This window comes from Elephantulus edwardii, unplaced genomic scaffold (assembly GCF_000299155.1).
Source record: "Elephantulus edwardii isolate Elephantulus edwardi_28Jun2011 unplaced genomic scaffold, EleEdw1.0 scaffold00027, whole genome shotgun sequence".
NCBI lineage: Eukaryota > Metazoa > Chordata > Mammalia > Macroscelidea > Macroscelididae > Elephantulus > Elephantulus edwardii.
The window spans coordinates 6,339,374-6,354,325 of record NW_006399777.1 but is presented as its reverse complement, the minus strand read 5'-3'; the positions used below and the strand labels follow the sequence as shown (position 1 = coordinate 6,354,325).

The following is a 14,952-nucleotide window of genomic DNA, read 5'->3' as shown; positions in this document are numbered from 1 at the left end:
CGAGGTACGTGCTGGCGCGCACGGGGCGGCGGGGCTGGCCGCTCCCCACGCGCGCCCTCGGGCCCTGACGCAGGGGCTGCGCGGATGCGAGCCTGTGCGCCCCGGGGTCTCCCCGCCGGCCGATCGGTGTGTCCGGCCGCAGTCGGGCTGACCTTGGCCGTGTCTCCCCTCCTTCAGGCCCTTCACGACCCGATGCCCCTTTCCTAAGCGGGGGCCCCCAGCTGCGAGAGTGTTGTGTCTTACGGGAGTTGTCGGTGAAAACACGATAGTCAAAACCAGGGCGCAAAAATCAGCCGCTGCCTTGGTGTTCAGGCCTTTGGCTCGGTCAGTTACCCTGCAGAGACCACTGTCCAGAACTCTCTGATGAGAGAATTGAAGACCTAGGTCATTGATCCCAGGCTCTCTAACCTCCCCGCCCTGCATGACCACTGGCCGGTCTGTGCGTTTTCATTTGCTCTCGTGCACATCCTTTTGTTGGAAGCAGGAGTGGCATCACTCATCACCTCCTAACCACCACGCCTCCGGAAACTTTGATAAATGTCCATAGTTGTAGAGGGGCTTCAGGCCTTTTGTTCATAGGGTTGCTATGAATTGTACTTGATTCAAAGGCAATCAATAACAACAACAATACCCCTTTGTTAAAAACTATACCTGTACAGGGAATAAAATTTCTGACAGGACTAATTCCTTTTGCGAATTGAACCTCATGAAATGTAACGGGAATGTCTTAAAAGCCCCAAAATCTAGGCTGTCGCGATGCTAACTATTTTAGGCAATTCTTTATACTCTCCAGGATGGGCCATCTCCTTAAAAATAATACAGAAGTCTCAAATTTTGTATTACAGTGATGCTTTTAGAGAGATTAAATAATCTTTTTTTTTATTCTTAGCTAGAAGATGGCCAAGGAACGATGCCTTAGAAAGGCTTTTCAGGATAGTCTGGAGGACATAAAGAAACGAATGAAAGAGAAGAGGAACAAGAACTTGACGGAGCTTGGCAAGCGCAAGTCACTTGTAGCACCTCCGAGCCAGATGACCAGTAAGAGGTTTTCACCTTCGCCTTTTGCATCATTTCTTGATTTCTTGTGGTTTTGTTTTTGTTTTTTAATTTGGGCTCTGTCATTAATGCCATTTTTTTAAAAAACAAACAAACTCCTTTTAGGCAACACTTCCACACTGCTGCGAAATTACCAGGACAACAACAGAATGTTAGTGCTGGCTCTAGAGGAAGAGAAGGCCAAAGTGAGAGAAGCCCAGGAGGTCATCCTCCAGCTGAGAAAAGAATGTTACTACCTGGCCTGTCAGCTCTACGCCTTACAACGAAAATTTACCCTACAACACACAGACGAACCTTGTGAGGTACTTTGATTACAGTGACTGATTTCTTAAGGGATGGGTTAGTAAAAAAATAATAATCATTGAGGTCTATGAATCAGTAGTTTAGTTAGATTATATTCTTTAAGTCAGTTCTTAATGATCTGATATGAGTGAATTGATCAAGATAGGTCCATATGCCGAGTTCCAACTGAACCATTGTGCCTGACTAATTAAGAAAGTGTCACACTGAAAGCTGAGTGAAGCCAGGGATTGATTGTCTGCCTTAATTGTAAAAGGAGATAGTGTGACTGCATAGCCAGACAGAACCAACTCATAGCTGACCCTCCAGCAGGTTTTCAGAGGCCATAAATTGTGCGTGAGAAGATTGTCCGTCTTTCTCTTGCAGAGAGCACTGGGTGGTCTGAAGCCTGGTGGACTGGGCAGCCTCTAACCACTCAGCCATCACAGCTCTGTCAAAGGAAGCAGCAAAACAAATGGTAGGGTCCCATTGCTAGTTACTTACAGCTTTCCCGCGCACGTACCACCACGTGGCTGCGGTTCATGGGGTCGTGTTGTTTGCACCTGCTTGGAGGAAGTCGAAATTCGGTGCCAGTAAGTCTCTCAGACCTTGCCTGGTGCTGCTCTTTGCTCTCTCCTTCCTGGTTGTCATAACCATTTATAAAGAAGGCACACGCCATATGGGTCACATTTATTTGTTAAGGAATTGATACAGATTTGGGATAAAAAAGAATTCCCATGCTCATAAGTGGCAGTGGCTTTGACTTAGCTCGATGTAGCTAATTCAATGGAGCTCTGTGCCAGCAGTGTTAGGACAGATCCTGTCTCATAAGGGAGCACCAGAGAAGGCTGCACGGACAGGCAGTGTGGAAGGTCAGGCTCCTTCAAATTTGTGACATCCTCCCATGGAAAGAGATAAGGCGATGGGCAGGGCCGAAGTGCAAGGAGCTGTACAAACTGCTGAGCCTGTGTCTGGTCCCCTGTAACCTGACCATTGGTGGCCACGGAGGCTTTAACGAGCTCCAGGGAACTGAGTGCATAGACCACTCTTAACTCCGGGTGTTGGGATCAGAGAGCGAGGACTCGCTGTGCAAGGAAGTGGTAACACGGTGCGGAGATGTGGGAAGAGACCTGCATCCGCTTGTAGCTGGGAGTTGAGTTCGTGCTGATGTTTGCTGTGTGGTCCGTAAAAAAAGAGAACATGCCGTCTCTCGCCCTTTGTTGTGCCCCTTTGAATGCTGAGTGAGCCCGGCCCTCATCTAACAGTGGTTATTGAATTGGCCTAGACCAAAAGGATTGATGAACGCCATAGACTCGGCTGTTTGTTTAGGTTGCTGTCCACTGGAGGGAGGTCTAGAAGAACTGCCTTTCTTGGATTGCAGGGCAGGACTTCAGACATGGTGTGCTCGGACTCAGTTTTGTTCCTAACAAGTCAGTTCCAACTCCTAGCGACCTGACCCTCTATAGGGTTTCTGAGGCCATACAGCTTCATGGGAAGCTGGGCAATCTCCTCTTGTGTGATTTACTGCCTCTGAGGTCCTGCTGGAGGGTCGGTCAGGTATGATTCGCTTCTGACAACAGATAAAGAAAACTACTTTAACTCCCAAGCAAGAAATATCCTGAACGTTTTGTTGACCATGTTTCCAACCTGATGTTGCTCGGATGGTCCTGCCAGGCAAACTCCAGCACGAGTGTACAGAAAGATGAATTGACTATAATCTTTGTGGATCGTGAATCGTGAGAGAAGCAGTAATGAGCCACTTTCTCCTCCCCTTTTCCCAAAAGCCACTACCAAGGGACGCTGCAGGGGCCAGAGAAAGAAAAAGGCCCCAGTGAGTGTCGTGTGTTGACAGAACAGAATTCCTGCCTCTGTTGGCCGTGCCATTGAAGACAGTCGTCCTGGCACATGGTCCAGAAGGGCAGTCCGTGGGGACTGGGGTAGAGCTTAGAGGTCAGGCAGATTGAAAAAGGGTATAAAACTGCTTCCCAGTTCACCTGAGAGGTCAATGAGAGAGAACTGCTTTTTTGCAACGAAAGTGATCCTGTTTTTTTAGCGTATGATGTATGTGTGCAGAAGTAACATAACACATGTATGTATGTAATGCGTACATACAAAGGTGTATTATTTTGATCCCACCACAGTTTCAGAACATACACTATTTTGAAATTCCGTCCCAGTAAACATAGGGAGCTCCGGTAGCCTGATGTTAAGAAGCTGTACTCCCAGCCCAAGGGCACACTGTTCAAGTCCACCAGCTGCTTTGCCGAAGGATGGACAGTCTTCGTTCATGTGATTACCGCCCTTGAACACCCACAGAAGTGTCCCCTGGGTCAGTCCTGACACATGGTACATAACAATACAAAGATGAACTCTGGCCTTCTCACTTTGATATGAAGGGTAAAATACTAATTTTTCTCCCCCCTCTTCATAATATCTGACATCTCCTAGATTTGGCTTTTTGCCTGTACCTTGTTTGTTGTTGTTGTTGTTAAGTGCCGTCAAGTCGCAAGCGACTCATAGCGACCCTGTGAAGGAGAGTCCTTGACGCTTGGGTTAGTTACCTTGTTTTGTTAACTCTTGTGCCCTCAAGTCAGAACCCACCCATTGCTGATCCACCCGTGGGTTTTCAGAGACTGTCAATCATACAGTAAGTTGTTGCTCAGAGCAGTTGGTAGATTCAAACCACCAGCCTTGGGGTTGGCAGCACAGCTCCTTCCCCCTAAGCCACCAGAGCTCCCTGTTCAGTTAACTGGTGGGTGAAAAAGCATGTGCATTTTTTTTTCTCAGTTTCCAAAGGTTTTGCTACAGTCCCACAAAGGAAATACTATTACTTGGCTGTCATATGTGATAATCATAAAAGCACTGGGGGAGTTGCTGTGATTGCAGGCCCTTCCCCATTAGTCAGTGTTAGCTGATGCATAAACGTCTTCCTAGTTTCATAGACATCAGTATTTTGCATGTATTTGTTGGATGTGTTTTCGTTCTGAGCTTGTGCTGCTGTTTTTACGAGGTCGCGTCAACAGTAATGACGCCTCCTGTGCTTTTTCTGGATGTTCTGCCTGCCAGTACTTGACTCCTGAAAAGAAATAAGAATGTCATTTCTAGGGAACTCTGGTGGCCTATTGGCAAGAAGCTGCTCAGCAATCCCAGAGGTAGTCGGTTCGAATCCACCAGCTGCTCTACTGGAGAAGGAGGGGCAATCTCCTCCTGTACCAGTCAGATCCAGTTTGATGGTACACATACAAAAGATTTAAAAAAAAAAAAAAGAATGTCATTTCTGAGAGCCTTTTTTTGAACCTCTGATTAATTAAAAGTCATTTCTGACAAACTTCTAACTAGTACAGTAAAACCTTTTTATAAGTTAGTTTTAATTTTAGGACTATATAATTAAATGTTCTTTATAGCCTTCAATCGTATGACTAGTTTCAGAACATTACCTATATTGATAGTAAATATTAATGTTTAACAGACTCTTTTTTTTTTCCTTGTTGTGTACTATCGAATTGGATCCGACTAGGACAGGAGACTGCCCCTCCTTCTCCTGCAGAGCATCTGGTAGATTCAAAACACAGCAGACTATTTTCTGATGAGCAGTTTCAAGTCAGTCAACCTGAGATTGGCATATCCTGTCTCCATAAACATTTTTAAAAGAGCTAAATTCGAATCCCTTGTGGGAACTCTTACTCTGAATCCACAGCTTTTTGCGTCAGTTCCTGCACCCTCTAGCTTTTGTCTTCACTGATCACCCTCAGGTCTAGTTCCGACTCTCAGCAACCACCAAGGCTGTCCTGCAGTTTCCAGAGCTGTAAGCTTTATACCAGCAGGCTGCTACATGGCTTTCCCTTGGAATGAATGAGTGATTTGAACCACCAACCTTTTGGTTAGTAGACAGGCACTTGTCCACTGTACCACAAGGGCCCGTCTCCAGAAGACTCTGGCCCTCGCAGATGGCATGCCTTGCTTGACTTACTGTGATGACCTCTGGGGCTCACTAAGAAACCAAAACCTAGGGAGCTCTGGTGGCCTGGGGTCAAGAAGCTGCACTGCAATCCCAGAGGTGCGTGGTTTGAATCCACCAGATGTTCTACTGGAGAAGGAGGGGCAGATCCCACTTAGGTACACACTGTGATGACCTCTTCAGCCTTCCGCCCTTAATCCTTTTTCAGTACATGCGTCACACAATTGCCAAACTGAATTGAGATCCTTTTACTTACCCACTTAAAGTTTAAGTAGTTTCCCATCCAAAACCCAAAGCCGTGGTCTCGAGGTTTTGCTTTGCCTGATCTCCATGTGCATCGGCCGTTCCTTTTTGTGACCGTGACCTTGGCCGGCCTACAGCGGGCGCCCTCTGCCCATCCTGAGTTTCATAGCTGAGTTTCCTCTGCTTTCTCTTCCTGCTTTTTTCAGTGACTGACTCGTTGGTGTTGTTCAGCTCAGTGTCTGGCTATCTCAAGGAACCTTCCAGCATCACTTGACTCTCTAGCACTTCATCCCACGTACTCTTACAGCACTCGCCAATACCTGGAATTTTTGATATTCTTCTTTTGGAGAATGATGTCTGGCCCCGGAGTGTACTCTCCGTAGCTGTTTGTTGTTGAGGGAGGGAGTCCTCTGCCGGGAATACTTCTGTAACACGTGTCCTTGTGTTTTAATACATTAGCAGAACCAGGAGGGGTGTCCCTCTGGAGGGGACTGTGATGGTGACGACGGATCCAGGGTCGCGTCTGTGAAGAATTCACCGTTAGTATCAACATTCTTTACTCATAATCTGTGGGGTAAGGGAATTGCATAATTGTATTACATGTGGGATCTCTATTGAGAATATGTTTAAGAATATTTGATGAAATTCTCTTATAGCTAAAACATTTTTTTTCTGGTCCCTCCAGTGTATTTACTTTCTTGATAGTGTTTGTGCTGATTACTCTGAACTAGCTCATAGCTGGCCCTCCAGGGCTTTTCACAGGCTGTAAATCACATGGGAAGCGATTCTCCATTTTTTTCTCCTGCAGAGCTTCTGGTGCCTTCGAACTGGTTGTCTTTGGGTTGGCAGCTCATCTCCTTACCCACTAGCCCTCCCAAGCTCCATATTTACTTTTTTAATGACTAGGGATAAGAATCTTCCCTAACTTGTTGTTACTGGTCCGTTCACAATGTTTTTCGTGTATTATGTGTTTGATAAAAATTTCACTCACTTCTTAGCATTAAAATAAAGTTCAGGAGGCAAGAATGAGCAAGACAGAGGGAAAAGAGAACCTGGGAGCTCCAGGAGGAAGTGGGGAAGGTGCTGTGATGTTGAGGGAGTTGCAGCTAATGTTGTGAAACAGATGTACTTTGAAAACTCACCCAAACCACAATAAAATGCACCGAAACGCTCCAATTTCTAAGGATGACAGAAGAATTGATACCTTTGGCTTGAGGTACTGGAGAAAAATATTGAATATACCATGGACAGCCAGGAGAACAGAGAGGTCTGACTTGTTGTTGTGTTGTTATGTGCTGTCGAGTCGCCTGTGACTCATAGCGACCCTATGTACAACAGCCCTAAACTCCGCTCTGTCCTGTGCCAATCGCACTGTCATAGAGGATGAAACCAAGTTTCTCCCTGGAGGCTAGGGTTTTGAAACCCTCTGTCATACTTCGGGAGGGACCAGTCCTTGGAGAAAGACATCATGCTCAGAAGTGTGGAGGGACAGCGCAGAAGAGGAAGACCCGGATGAGATGGATTGACACAGTAACTGGGGCAATGGGATTATGCGCATTGCAGTCAGTGAGACTGGCTCAGGACAGGGCAGGATTCAGAGCTGTTGTTGGGTCACTTTGTGAGTTGCAAGCAACTTGACGGCACATAAAAACAGAACCTATTACCTAAGGCAGTATGTATTTAACTTTTGATGTTTGGAGGAGGAAAGACTGAAGACTTAAAGAATGACTTTTGGACATAACATGAAGCTGCCTGTAATGGTGTGGGAGCGTGGAGGAAAACCTCTTGTTTTGGTGAACCACTGTGGTGGCAGATTGAAAGCAAACGAGCAGCTTTGAACACCTTCAGGGTCCCCGACGCGGTAGCACCATGAAGCACGGCCACCCAGTCCCAGCTCTGCTGAGGGTCAGAGCCGCTCTGAACAGCTGGAGCAGTCAGTCAGTATTTGCTAGTTAAGTGGGAAGTCATTTCTAAAGGGTGGTGTCCGTGGTGAGGTCAAAGTCCACGCTCTGCCTTGTTTTCACAAGGAGCTGTCCAGCAAGTTGAATGTCTGTCAAAACGGACTGCCTCTATGTAATTAGACACTTATTGGTTTCTTTTGATACTGATGTGCTGATTTGGAATGGAATTACAGAGATGTACATAAAAATACTCTTTTTTTTTTTTCATCTCTGTTGTTGTGTGCCGTCGAGGTGGAGCTGACTCCTAGCTGGCTCTCCCGCGGGTGTTCAGAGGGGGCGATCGCCCATCCTTCTCCCACGGAGCAGCGGGTGGGTTCCAATCCCGTCCCTGTGGGATTCCATCGCAGCTTCTTACCACTAGGCCCCAGAGCTTCCTTCTTTTAATCTAGAACTTGGGGAACTATTAAATTACTTTTTTATTACCTTACTATTAAGCTTCTTTTTTCCACTGGTCTTTCCTCAGGCAGATTCCTCCTCTGGAAGGTGACTTCCCAGGACTGTTTGAATCATTGCAAACAGAAGGCAATTCAGGTGAGAATCGAAGATGTTAGGAGCACCAGGGCTTTGGGAGTAAATAGCATGGTTTCAGTGACTCTGATTTTTTTTTTTTTTTAAGTTTTTTAATCTGTGTATCTGGCATTCAACTCAAAGCAAGTCGGTTTATTTCCTACAGATAGACGTTTAGAATGCATTCCTTTGTTGTGTGTGCCAGTCAGGCTACAGCTCGCTCGGTCCTACTGTGCGCCTGAGCATCAGTGAGGCATTGTGTGCAGCCCACTTAGGATGTGGGTCGAGTCAGTCGGCATTTACACAGACTCGAAGGAGAAGCGTGGAAACACTGGGATACAGGTTGACATCTGAGCCAGAGGGCCCTGCCCTTCTTGAGCCTTGGCCTTTGATGTGTCTGTGTGTCCATCACACCCCTCCATCTGAACTAGCTTTGGAGCAGGGGTGGTAGATGAATGAGTATAACCAGGTGAACTTGCTTGCTTTTCCTAAAGATATGGGTTATGCTTTCCACCTCAGTGTCTTCCCATTTATTCCCATTGTGCTTAGTTTTAAAAGAACAGCTTAGCTTTCACGTTACATGTCTTGGTATAGGATACGAGGTTCTCTTCTTTGGAATTTTGCTGTCACAGGTACATGCAGACTGCTCGCCTGGAAGTAACCCGTTTGATTTTCTTCATCACGTAGTGTGTATTAGCCCGATGAGATTCTAGGTGTGTCCTTTCTTCATTGTCCACAGAACTTAGCAATGGTGTGTCTGAGTAGGACAGGGGCGATCAGTATTTCACACATGAATTTGTTAGGATTTCATTTGAATCATTTGATTCCTTTAAACCTGAGACATAAAACCCCCAAATTACAATCCATTTCCACACACACAGAGTTGTGGGGTTTATTAGAGAAATAGTTTGGAGTAGTTAGAATATTTTTTTTGAAGTTAGAATACTTTTAAAAGCTTATACAAGATTCTCTCCCAGATGAAATGTTAGTCATATCTTGATCGTTGCCAAATAAATAGATGGTGGAATTAAGTTCCTCACATTTTCCTTAGCTTAAAGTAAATGTAGGGAACGTCCCGATGACTTTTCCATCATTATTTTTAGTACTGAGTTCTAAGATTCCATGAGGTAAAACTCCTGTTGTTCTCTTTTCTTTCTAAACTCTCAGCGCAGGAACCGGCTGTGCCGCACGGAGGGCCGAGGGGTGCTTTCGACACAGGTGTGGATCTCTCTGCGGATATTGCCTTACCCAGAACCGTGTCTTTGCGCCGAGGTTTAAAGGGACAGTTCAGTGGTGTGCATCCGCTTGACGCATCGGGCGACTTTGAAGCCAGTCTTGTAACGGGAGAATCTTTGGACTTGGAAAGAGTGAGAGCTGCAGACTCGCAGACAGATTCACACCTTCCTGGGAGCGTAGCTCAAGCTTTGTGTCGTGGGAACAAGGACCAGTGGGCCCTGCACGCAGAAAAAACCAACCCAGGAGCGCGTCCTCACACACAGTCTGTCACTGTGGATTCTCAGTCTGAACAGACTGAAACAGAGAACAGAAACGGGCAGAGAAGAAGAAGAGAGGAGAACAGAAAAGCGAAGCGACGGAGAAAAGCAGAGACGTCCACGAGACACAAAGGGAGCAGAAGCGAAAAGAAGAAAACTGTTTCCACAAAAGTCTTGGATGACTGTGTCTCCTCTGGTGACACCTACAACTTTACCCTGGAGGAAGGCGTTCATGTCACGCCTTTCCGGAAGAACACGGCGAGCAGCGACTCTCCGGGCAGAGAAAGCGGCAGGGAGCCTTCCGAGAGCACCTGCAACTCGGAGGACGATTCCGATGACTCCTACCTGCCTTCCAGAAAGGTCTGCAAGAACATTCAGAATCTTGATGCCAAGTCAGACAGGAGCCCCGTCACCAGGCCCCGCGCTAAAAGAGCGCTGGAAGCTGCGGATGACAGAGGAGTGGCGGAGCCCCCGCCGGCCACGCCCCCTGCCAGTAAGTGACCAACGTGTTTGTAAAGTTTATGATACGTGGTAGCTCCCGATCCTGGGGGACCGCACTGTACTTGCCATCTGTCCCTCTGGTGGAGCATAGAGACCTACCATCCCTCTCTCTCTGGGGGAAGTTACAGACGGACAGAGCAGTAGGGGTCAGCCACACTATCCTGACCTACTTTACATCCTTTCAGTAACAAATTCTATATGTTTCTAGCGATAGTGCTATTTGTTGCTCAGAGCAACAAATAATAGCGTTTTGTTTTGTTATTATTTATTTAGTGGTGGATTTGGGTTGGGTTTATTGTGTGTCTGTGGCTTTGGTTTTTGGTGTTTGGGTTTTTTTGAGAGCATTTTTACACCTAGTAAATGAGGCCACGCAGGAAGGACAGGAGATTTTCTTTGTTACGAGGTAAATTGAAAATTATTTTTACGGACTCGGCAGAATCATCTCCATGAAAGTGAAGGTTACAAACATTGTTAGAGTTGTCAGACGCCTCCAGTCCAGTGGCCACACTTGACAGTCCAGCTCCCGTGTAGACTCTCCTCGGCCGTAAACTTTACAGCATCAGGTGCCGTCAAGTTGAGTAGGACTCATAGCGACCCTGTGAGCAAATGCCCTGAATCCTGTCCTCGCCTGTGCCGTCCTCATTTCTGACACACTCAGCCCATTGCAGCAGTCACCATGTCAGCACCCCCGGCTCAGGGAGCCTCCTCCTCTTCACCATCCCCCCACCTTCCCAGTCATGATGTCCCTCTCCAAGGAATAGCCTCTCCTACCAATGGGGTGGCTTCAAACCATCAGCCGTTGGATGGCAGCCGAGTACTTCATCATTGCATCACCAAGAATCTATGAGTTACAAACTCTTGGGTTCTGTGTACAGTTAGGGTATGTAACTGAGTGTGCTCTCACTTTCCTGAAACCATGTAGTAGCTCTTACATGATGCCATCAAGTCGCCCGCAGCTCACAGCAACCCGTGAACAGCAGATCCACACCTTCCGTCATTGCTGTGGGTCCTTGGGCAAATGCTACTTCCTGAAATCCTTCTCTGTCGGCCAGTTCTTTTTGATACGATGATGTTGTGTATTCCATTTTCTTTTAATGCTTCCTGCATCGTTCAAGATTTTGCCAGTAGAATCCTTTAGGATTGCAACTCAAGGCTTGAATTTGTTCTTCAGTTCTTTCTGCTTGAGAAGTGTTGAGTGTGTTCTCTACTTGGGCTCTAACCCCCGTGTTCTCCCCCTCGGCTCTGACGGGAGACCCTCTGTGAGAAGGGAGCTCTTCCCATATTTGCATCTGGGGTGCCTTCTAACCTGAGGGGCTCCTCTTCCCGCTGCATTGTGTCCGCAGTGTGCTTCCAGGAGTGGAAGGCCAGTCGTCCACCAGGAATGGAAGGTGGAACAGCAGCGGCATCACTTCCACCCTCACGGCCACACACAGGCCCCCGCGGTGTGCCCATGAGGGTGGCATCTGGAACCACAGGCAATGAGAATTCTTTTTTGTAGGTGCGCCCCTTAAAAGTCAGAAGCCGCCTCCACGTACCCTGGTGGACATCACCAATGTTGCCCTCACTTCTAAAACTAAAACTAGGACACCTTCTCGGTCTCCAAAGAGGAGGAGAGACAGCCCGGCCCCCGCCCTTCCCAAACGGAGGTGCACCATCAGCATCGACTACAGGGAACCCACACTCTCCTCGTAAGTGTGCAGCTTTGGGGAATGCCGTGCTCGTGATGTATAAGACAGACATATCTCAAATATATATGTGTGCGTGCGTGTGTGTGTGTGTACACACAACATTGTTAACAAGTGAGTCTCGTTTGAAATATTTACATTTGACAGAAGAAAATCTGTGAAGAAATGTTGAAATGGGCACATTTTACAATAACATAATATTGCAGAGAGGGTTCATGTGGGGATTCCCATAATGAGGCTGACATCTCCTTGTTATTTCCTTTGTAGGAAGCTAAGAAGAGGTGACCGTTTTACCGATTCATGTTTCTTGAATTCTCCGATTTTCAAGCAAAAAAAGGACTCCCGACGAAGTTCTAAGAAAAGAAGTCTTACGAATAAAAAATCATGAATCTTGTATTCAGTGCCAATCACAGGTATCTGCGCTCCCTCCCCCTGGTGCGATAACATTAGGGATTATCCACAGGGCAGTGAACTCTTGTCATGGAAGAAGATACTATTGGAAAGACTTTTGATCAAGAACATTTGTCTAAAACTCTAATAAATTAAGGGATTTTAAATATAAATAACTGGACTTTTGTAAACATCACCCTAGTTTAGATTTCATGTCCTTCCTTAAACATTTCACTTTTGGCATCTATGTTTTCCCTTAAATCGGAAATACCAGAGTGGGTGAGTTTTGAAGACAAGTCGAAGACCTTTGGGAATTCCTTTGATAGCATTTGAATAAAGTCAGTCTTTGGCATTGACAGTGGTTATGCCGGAGTTGTCGGTTGACCCCTTATACCACCGTGCTGGTTAGTTTGTCAGAGAAATTGGGTGTGAAAAATTCTGAGAGCACCTCTGTTTGCGGAGGCTGGGAAGAGGTCCGTGAAGAGCTCTGAGCCTCCAGCCACCAGTGTGCATTCAAGCAAGGTCCCAGCAGAATCCTAGATTGAGCCATGGCCTTCCTGAATAGCTCTGTAGCCAGAAACTTCAGGCTTCCAGTGTACAAATAACCAAGGGCTTTTTGTATTTGTTTTAGGTGAAAGTTTTGATGAACCAGTGAGAGAAAATTAGTTCTGTTTCTTTCTTTAAACATTTAAAGCACTATTTAGTTAATTTAGTCTTAAAGACTATAATAAAATTTTGCATAAGATTATGCTTGGTTTTCTTTGGTTCTTTAAATACCAAAGATAGACTTTCTCTGTAGATGTTTGGCTCCCCTCATCCTTCTTGATCTTTCTACTTTGTCTTCCTCGCTGTTTTCTTACCATGAAATGCCCAGCTTCCCCTGCACACAATCACTCTAACACTTATTTCTTTCAAGCTTTTCATTGTGAAGTTCAAGTCCATGAGCAACACTCGGATTTCACTGGATAATCCTTCCAATCCTGACCTCAAGTTGTCATGATTGCATCTCTGTTTCTGCATTTCATCTCACATCCAGAATATTTTTCACTAACCAAAACTTGTCAACGTCCTGAGTCACTGATTTAAACACAACTGATTCTCCCAGCCGCATTCTCACATGACTGTGGTATTCTTGCTTATTCAAATGCTCTTCCACCTGCGTTTAAAATGCCTTTGTCCCACTGACAGCTTTTCAGGGGTAACTGGCCCCCATCCCTAGTTCATAGTTGTCATCCTGGACGCAACTGTAGGCTGGACGGAGCCGCACGCTCCACATCTGCAGTCGGCAAACCAAAGTCTCGACCAAATCCAGAAGCTACTATTTTTTTATGTGATTTAGAAGCTTGAAAATGTTTATATTTCTAGTTTTAAATGGTTACAAATTAATGAGATAACTTCCAATTACCTTTGATGATCATATGCACGAGTATCTACATAATAAGCTCCCATTTGTTTCTTGACTTGTATATTGAGATAGTTTGAGGCCTTCCCCGGGGGTTTGCTCACTCTTCCTCTTGGCCAACAGCTCCCCTGACAGAGATGAGTCCTTTCTGACGCTTTGTGACTCAGTTTGAACTTCCCTCCACTTTTGTCCAGGAATTCAACTAGTCTTTTAAACTTGATGTTAAATATTTTTGTATATTGTTGTCGATGTATTTCTGGTGTCATATCCATAGTCAGTTAAGCATTGCTTTGTATTTGAATGTATCCCATCAATGTTATCACCCTGTACATAGCTTTTGGTAACGGACTTTTACCTCCACCTTCTTTCTGAGGTTTATGTGTCTCGGCTGATGATGTACATTATTCTCCTGGTTGTAGTATGTGTTTTCATTTGTAAATAAACCAGAATGTATCCACTCCTTTGAAAGGCAGCTTTTTATACTTTTTCACGATATTCCACATTGGTGCTGAGTGACCAGAGGCCTCTCCATGGAGCTGATACCTAAAAAAGTTGCTCAGCTACAGAATATACTGAATTCGTAACTCTACAAGTTGCTCCCCAAAGTGGTTGTACCGATTCTGACACAAAGAGTGTACTGTTCTCTCAATAGCAGCAAAAATCTCAGCCTCCTACACACTGTCCGCCACTTTGTATAACTGGACACTAAGATTAGTCAAATCCATAAGTATGAAATGATTCCTCACTTAATTGTAAATGACATTGTCTCTTATTGATTGGTGAAAATTCAAGGGTTTATGGATTACTTTCGTTCTATGAGTGGAGTATTTGCCCACTTAACGAAAGACATCTGATGACAGATTAGAGAAGGGCTAAGGGTTAGTGGGGCTAGGGGCTGGCTTTAGGCTGGCCTTAGTGTTAAGGTGAGGCATGGAGTTAAGGTTTCTAGTGGATTTAGTGTTCAAGTTTAGGGTTAGAGGTTAGGCTGGAGCTTAATGTAGGATGTCAAGTGCTGATACCAACTCAACAGACCCTCAGGTGGGTTTTCAAAGGCAGTAAATCAACGTAGAAGGAAATTGCCCCTCCTTCCAGGGAACTAGTGAATTTGAACCACTTTTGCAATTGCAGCACAACTTAGCACCAGGCTGCCAGAGCTCCCTAGATTAGTGTCAGAAAACGGAATTGGTGTCTTAATAATATAAATGAAAAGAAGGAAAAAAACAACAATTACCTTCAAGTCAAAACTAACCCGTAACTGACTGGCCAGCAGGTTTTGAGAGGCTGTAAACTGGGAGGACATTGCCCATCTTCCTTCTGCTAGGTTTGAACTGCCTGCATTTGGGTTGGCAGCGCAACATCTTACCCACTAGGCAACCAGAGCTCCCTTTTATATTCTGAGTGGTAAAAGTTCACTATTCTGGATACTATTTCTCGGTGTACATAAGTTATCAAGACCCTTCCAGTCTCTGTCATTTCT

The 14,952-nt window shown here is 45.7% G+C and overlaps 1 protein-coding gene across 1 annotated transcript; it reads left to right on the top strand.

Moving 5' to 3' along the window:
* The first annotated feature begins 896 nt into the window (after positions 1 to 896).
* SGOL1 (shugoshin-like 1 (S. pombe)) lies at positions 897 to 12,071 on the top strand. The gene is made up of 6 exons (XM_006883409.1): positions 897 to 1,038; positions 1,162 to 1,358; positions 5,999 to 6,075; positions 7,961 to 8,019; positions 11,497 to 11,686; positions 11,951 to 12,071. The coding sequence occupies exons 1-6, from the start codon at positions 897 to 899 to the stop codon at positions 12,069 to 12,071; spliced, it is 786 nt and encodes a 261-aa protein (XP_006883471.1).
* The last annotated feature ends 2,881 nt before the right edge of the window (positions 12,072 to 14,952 follow it).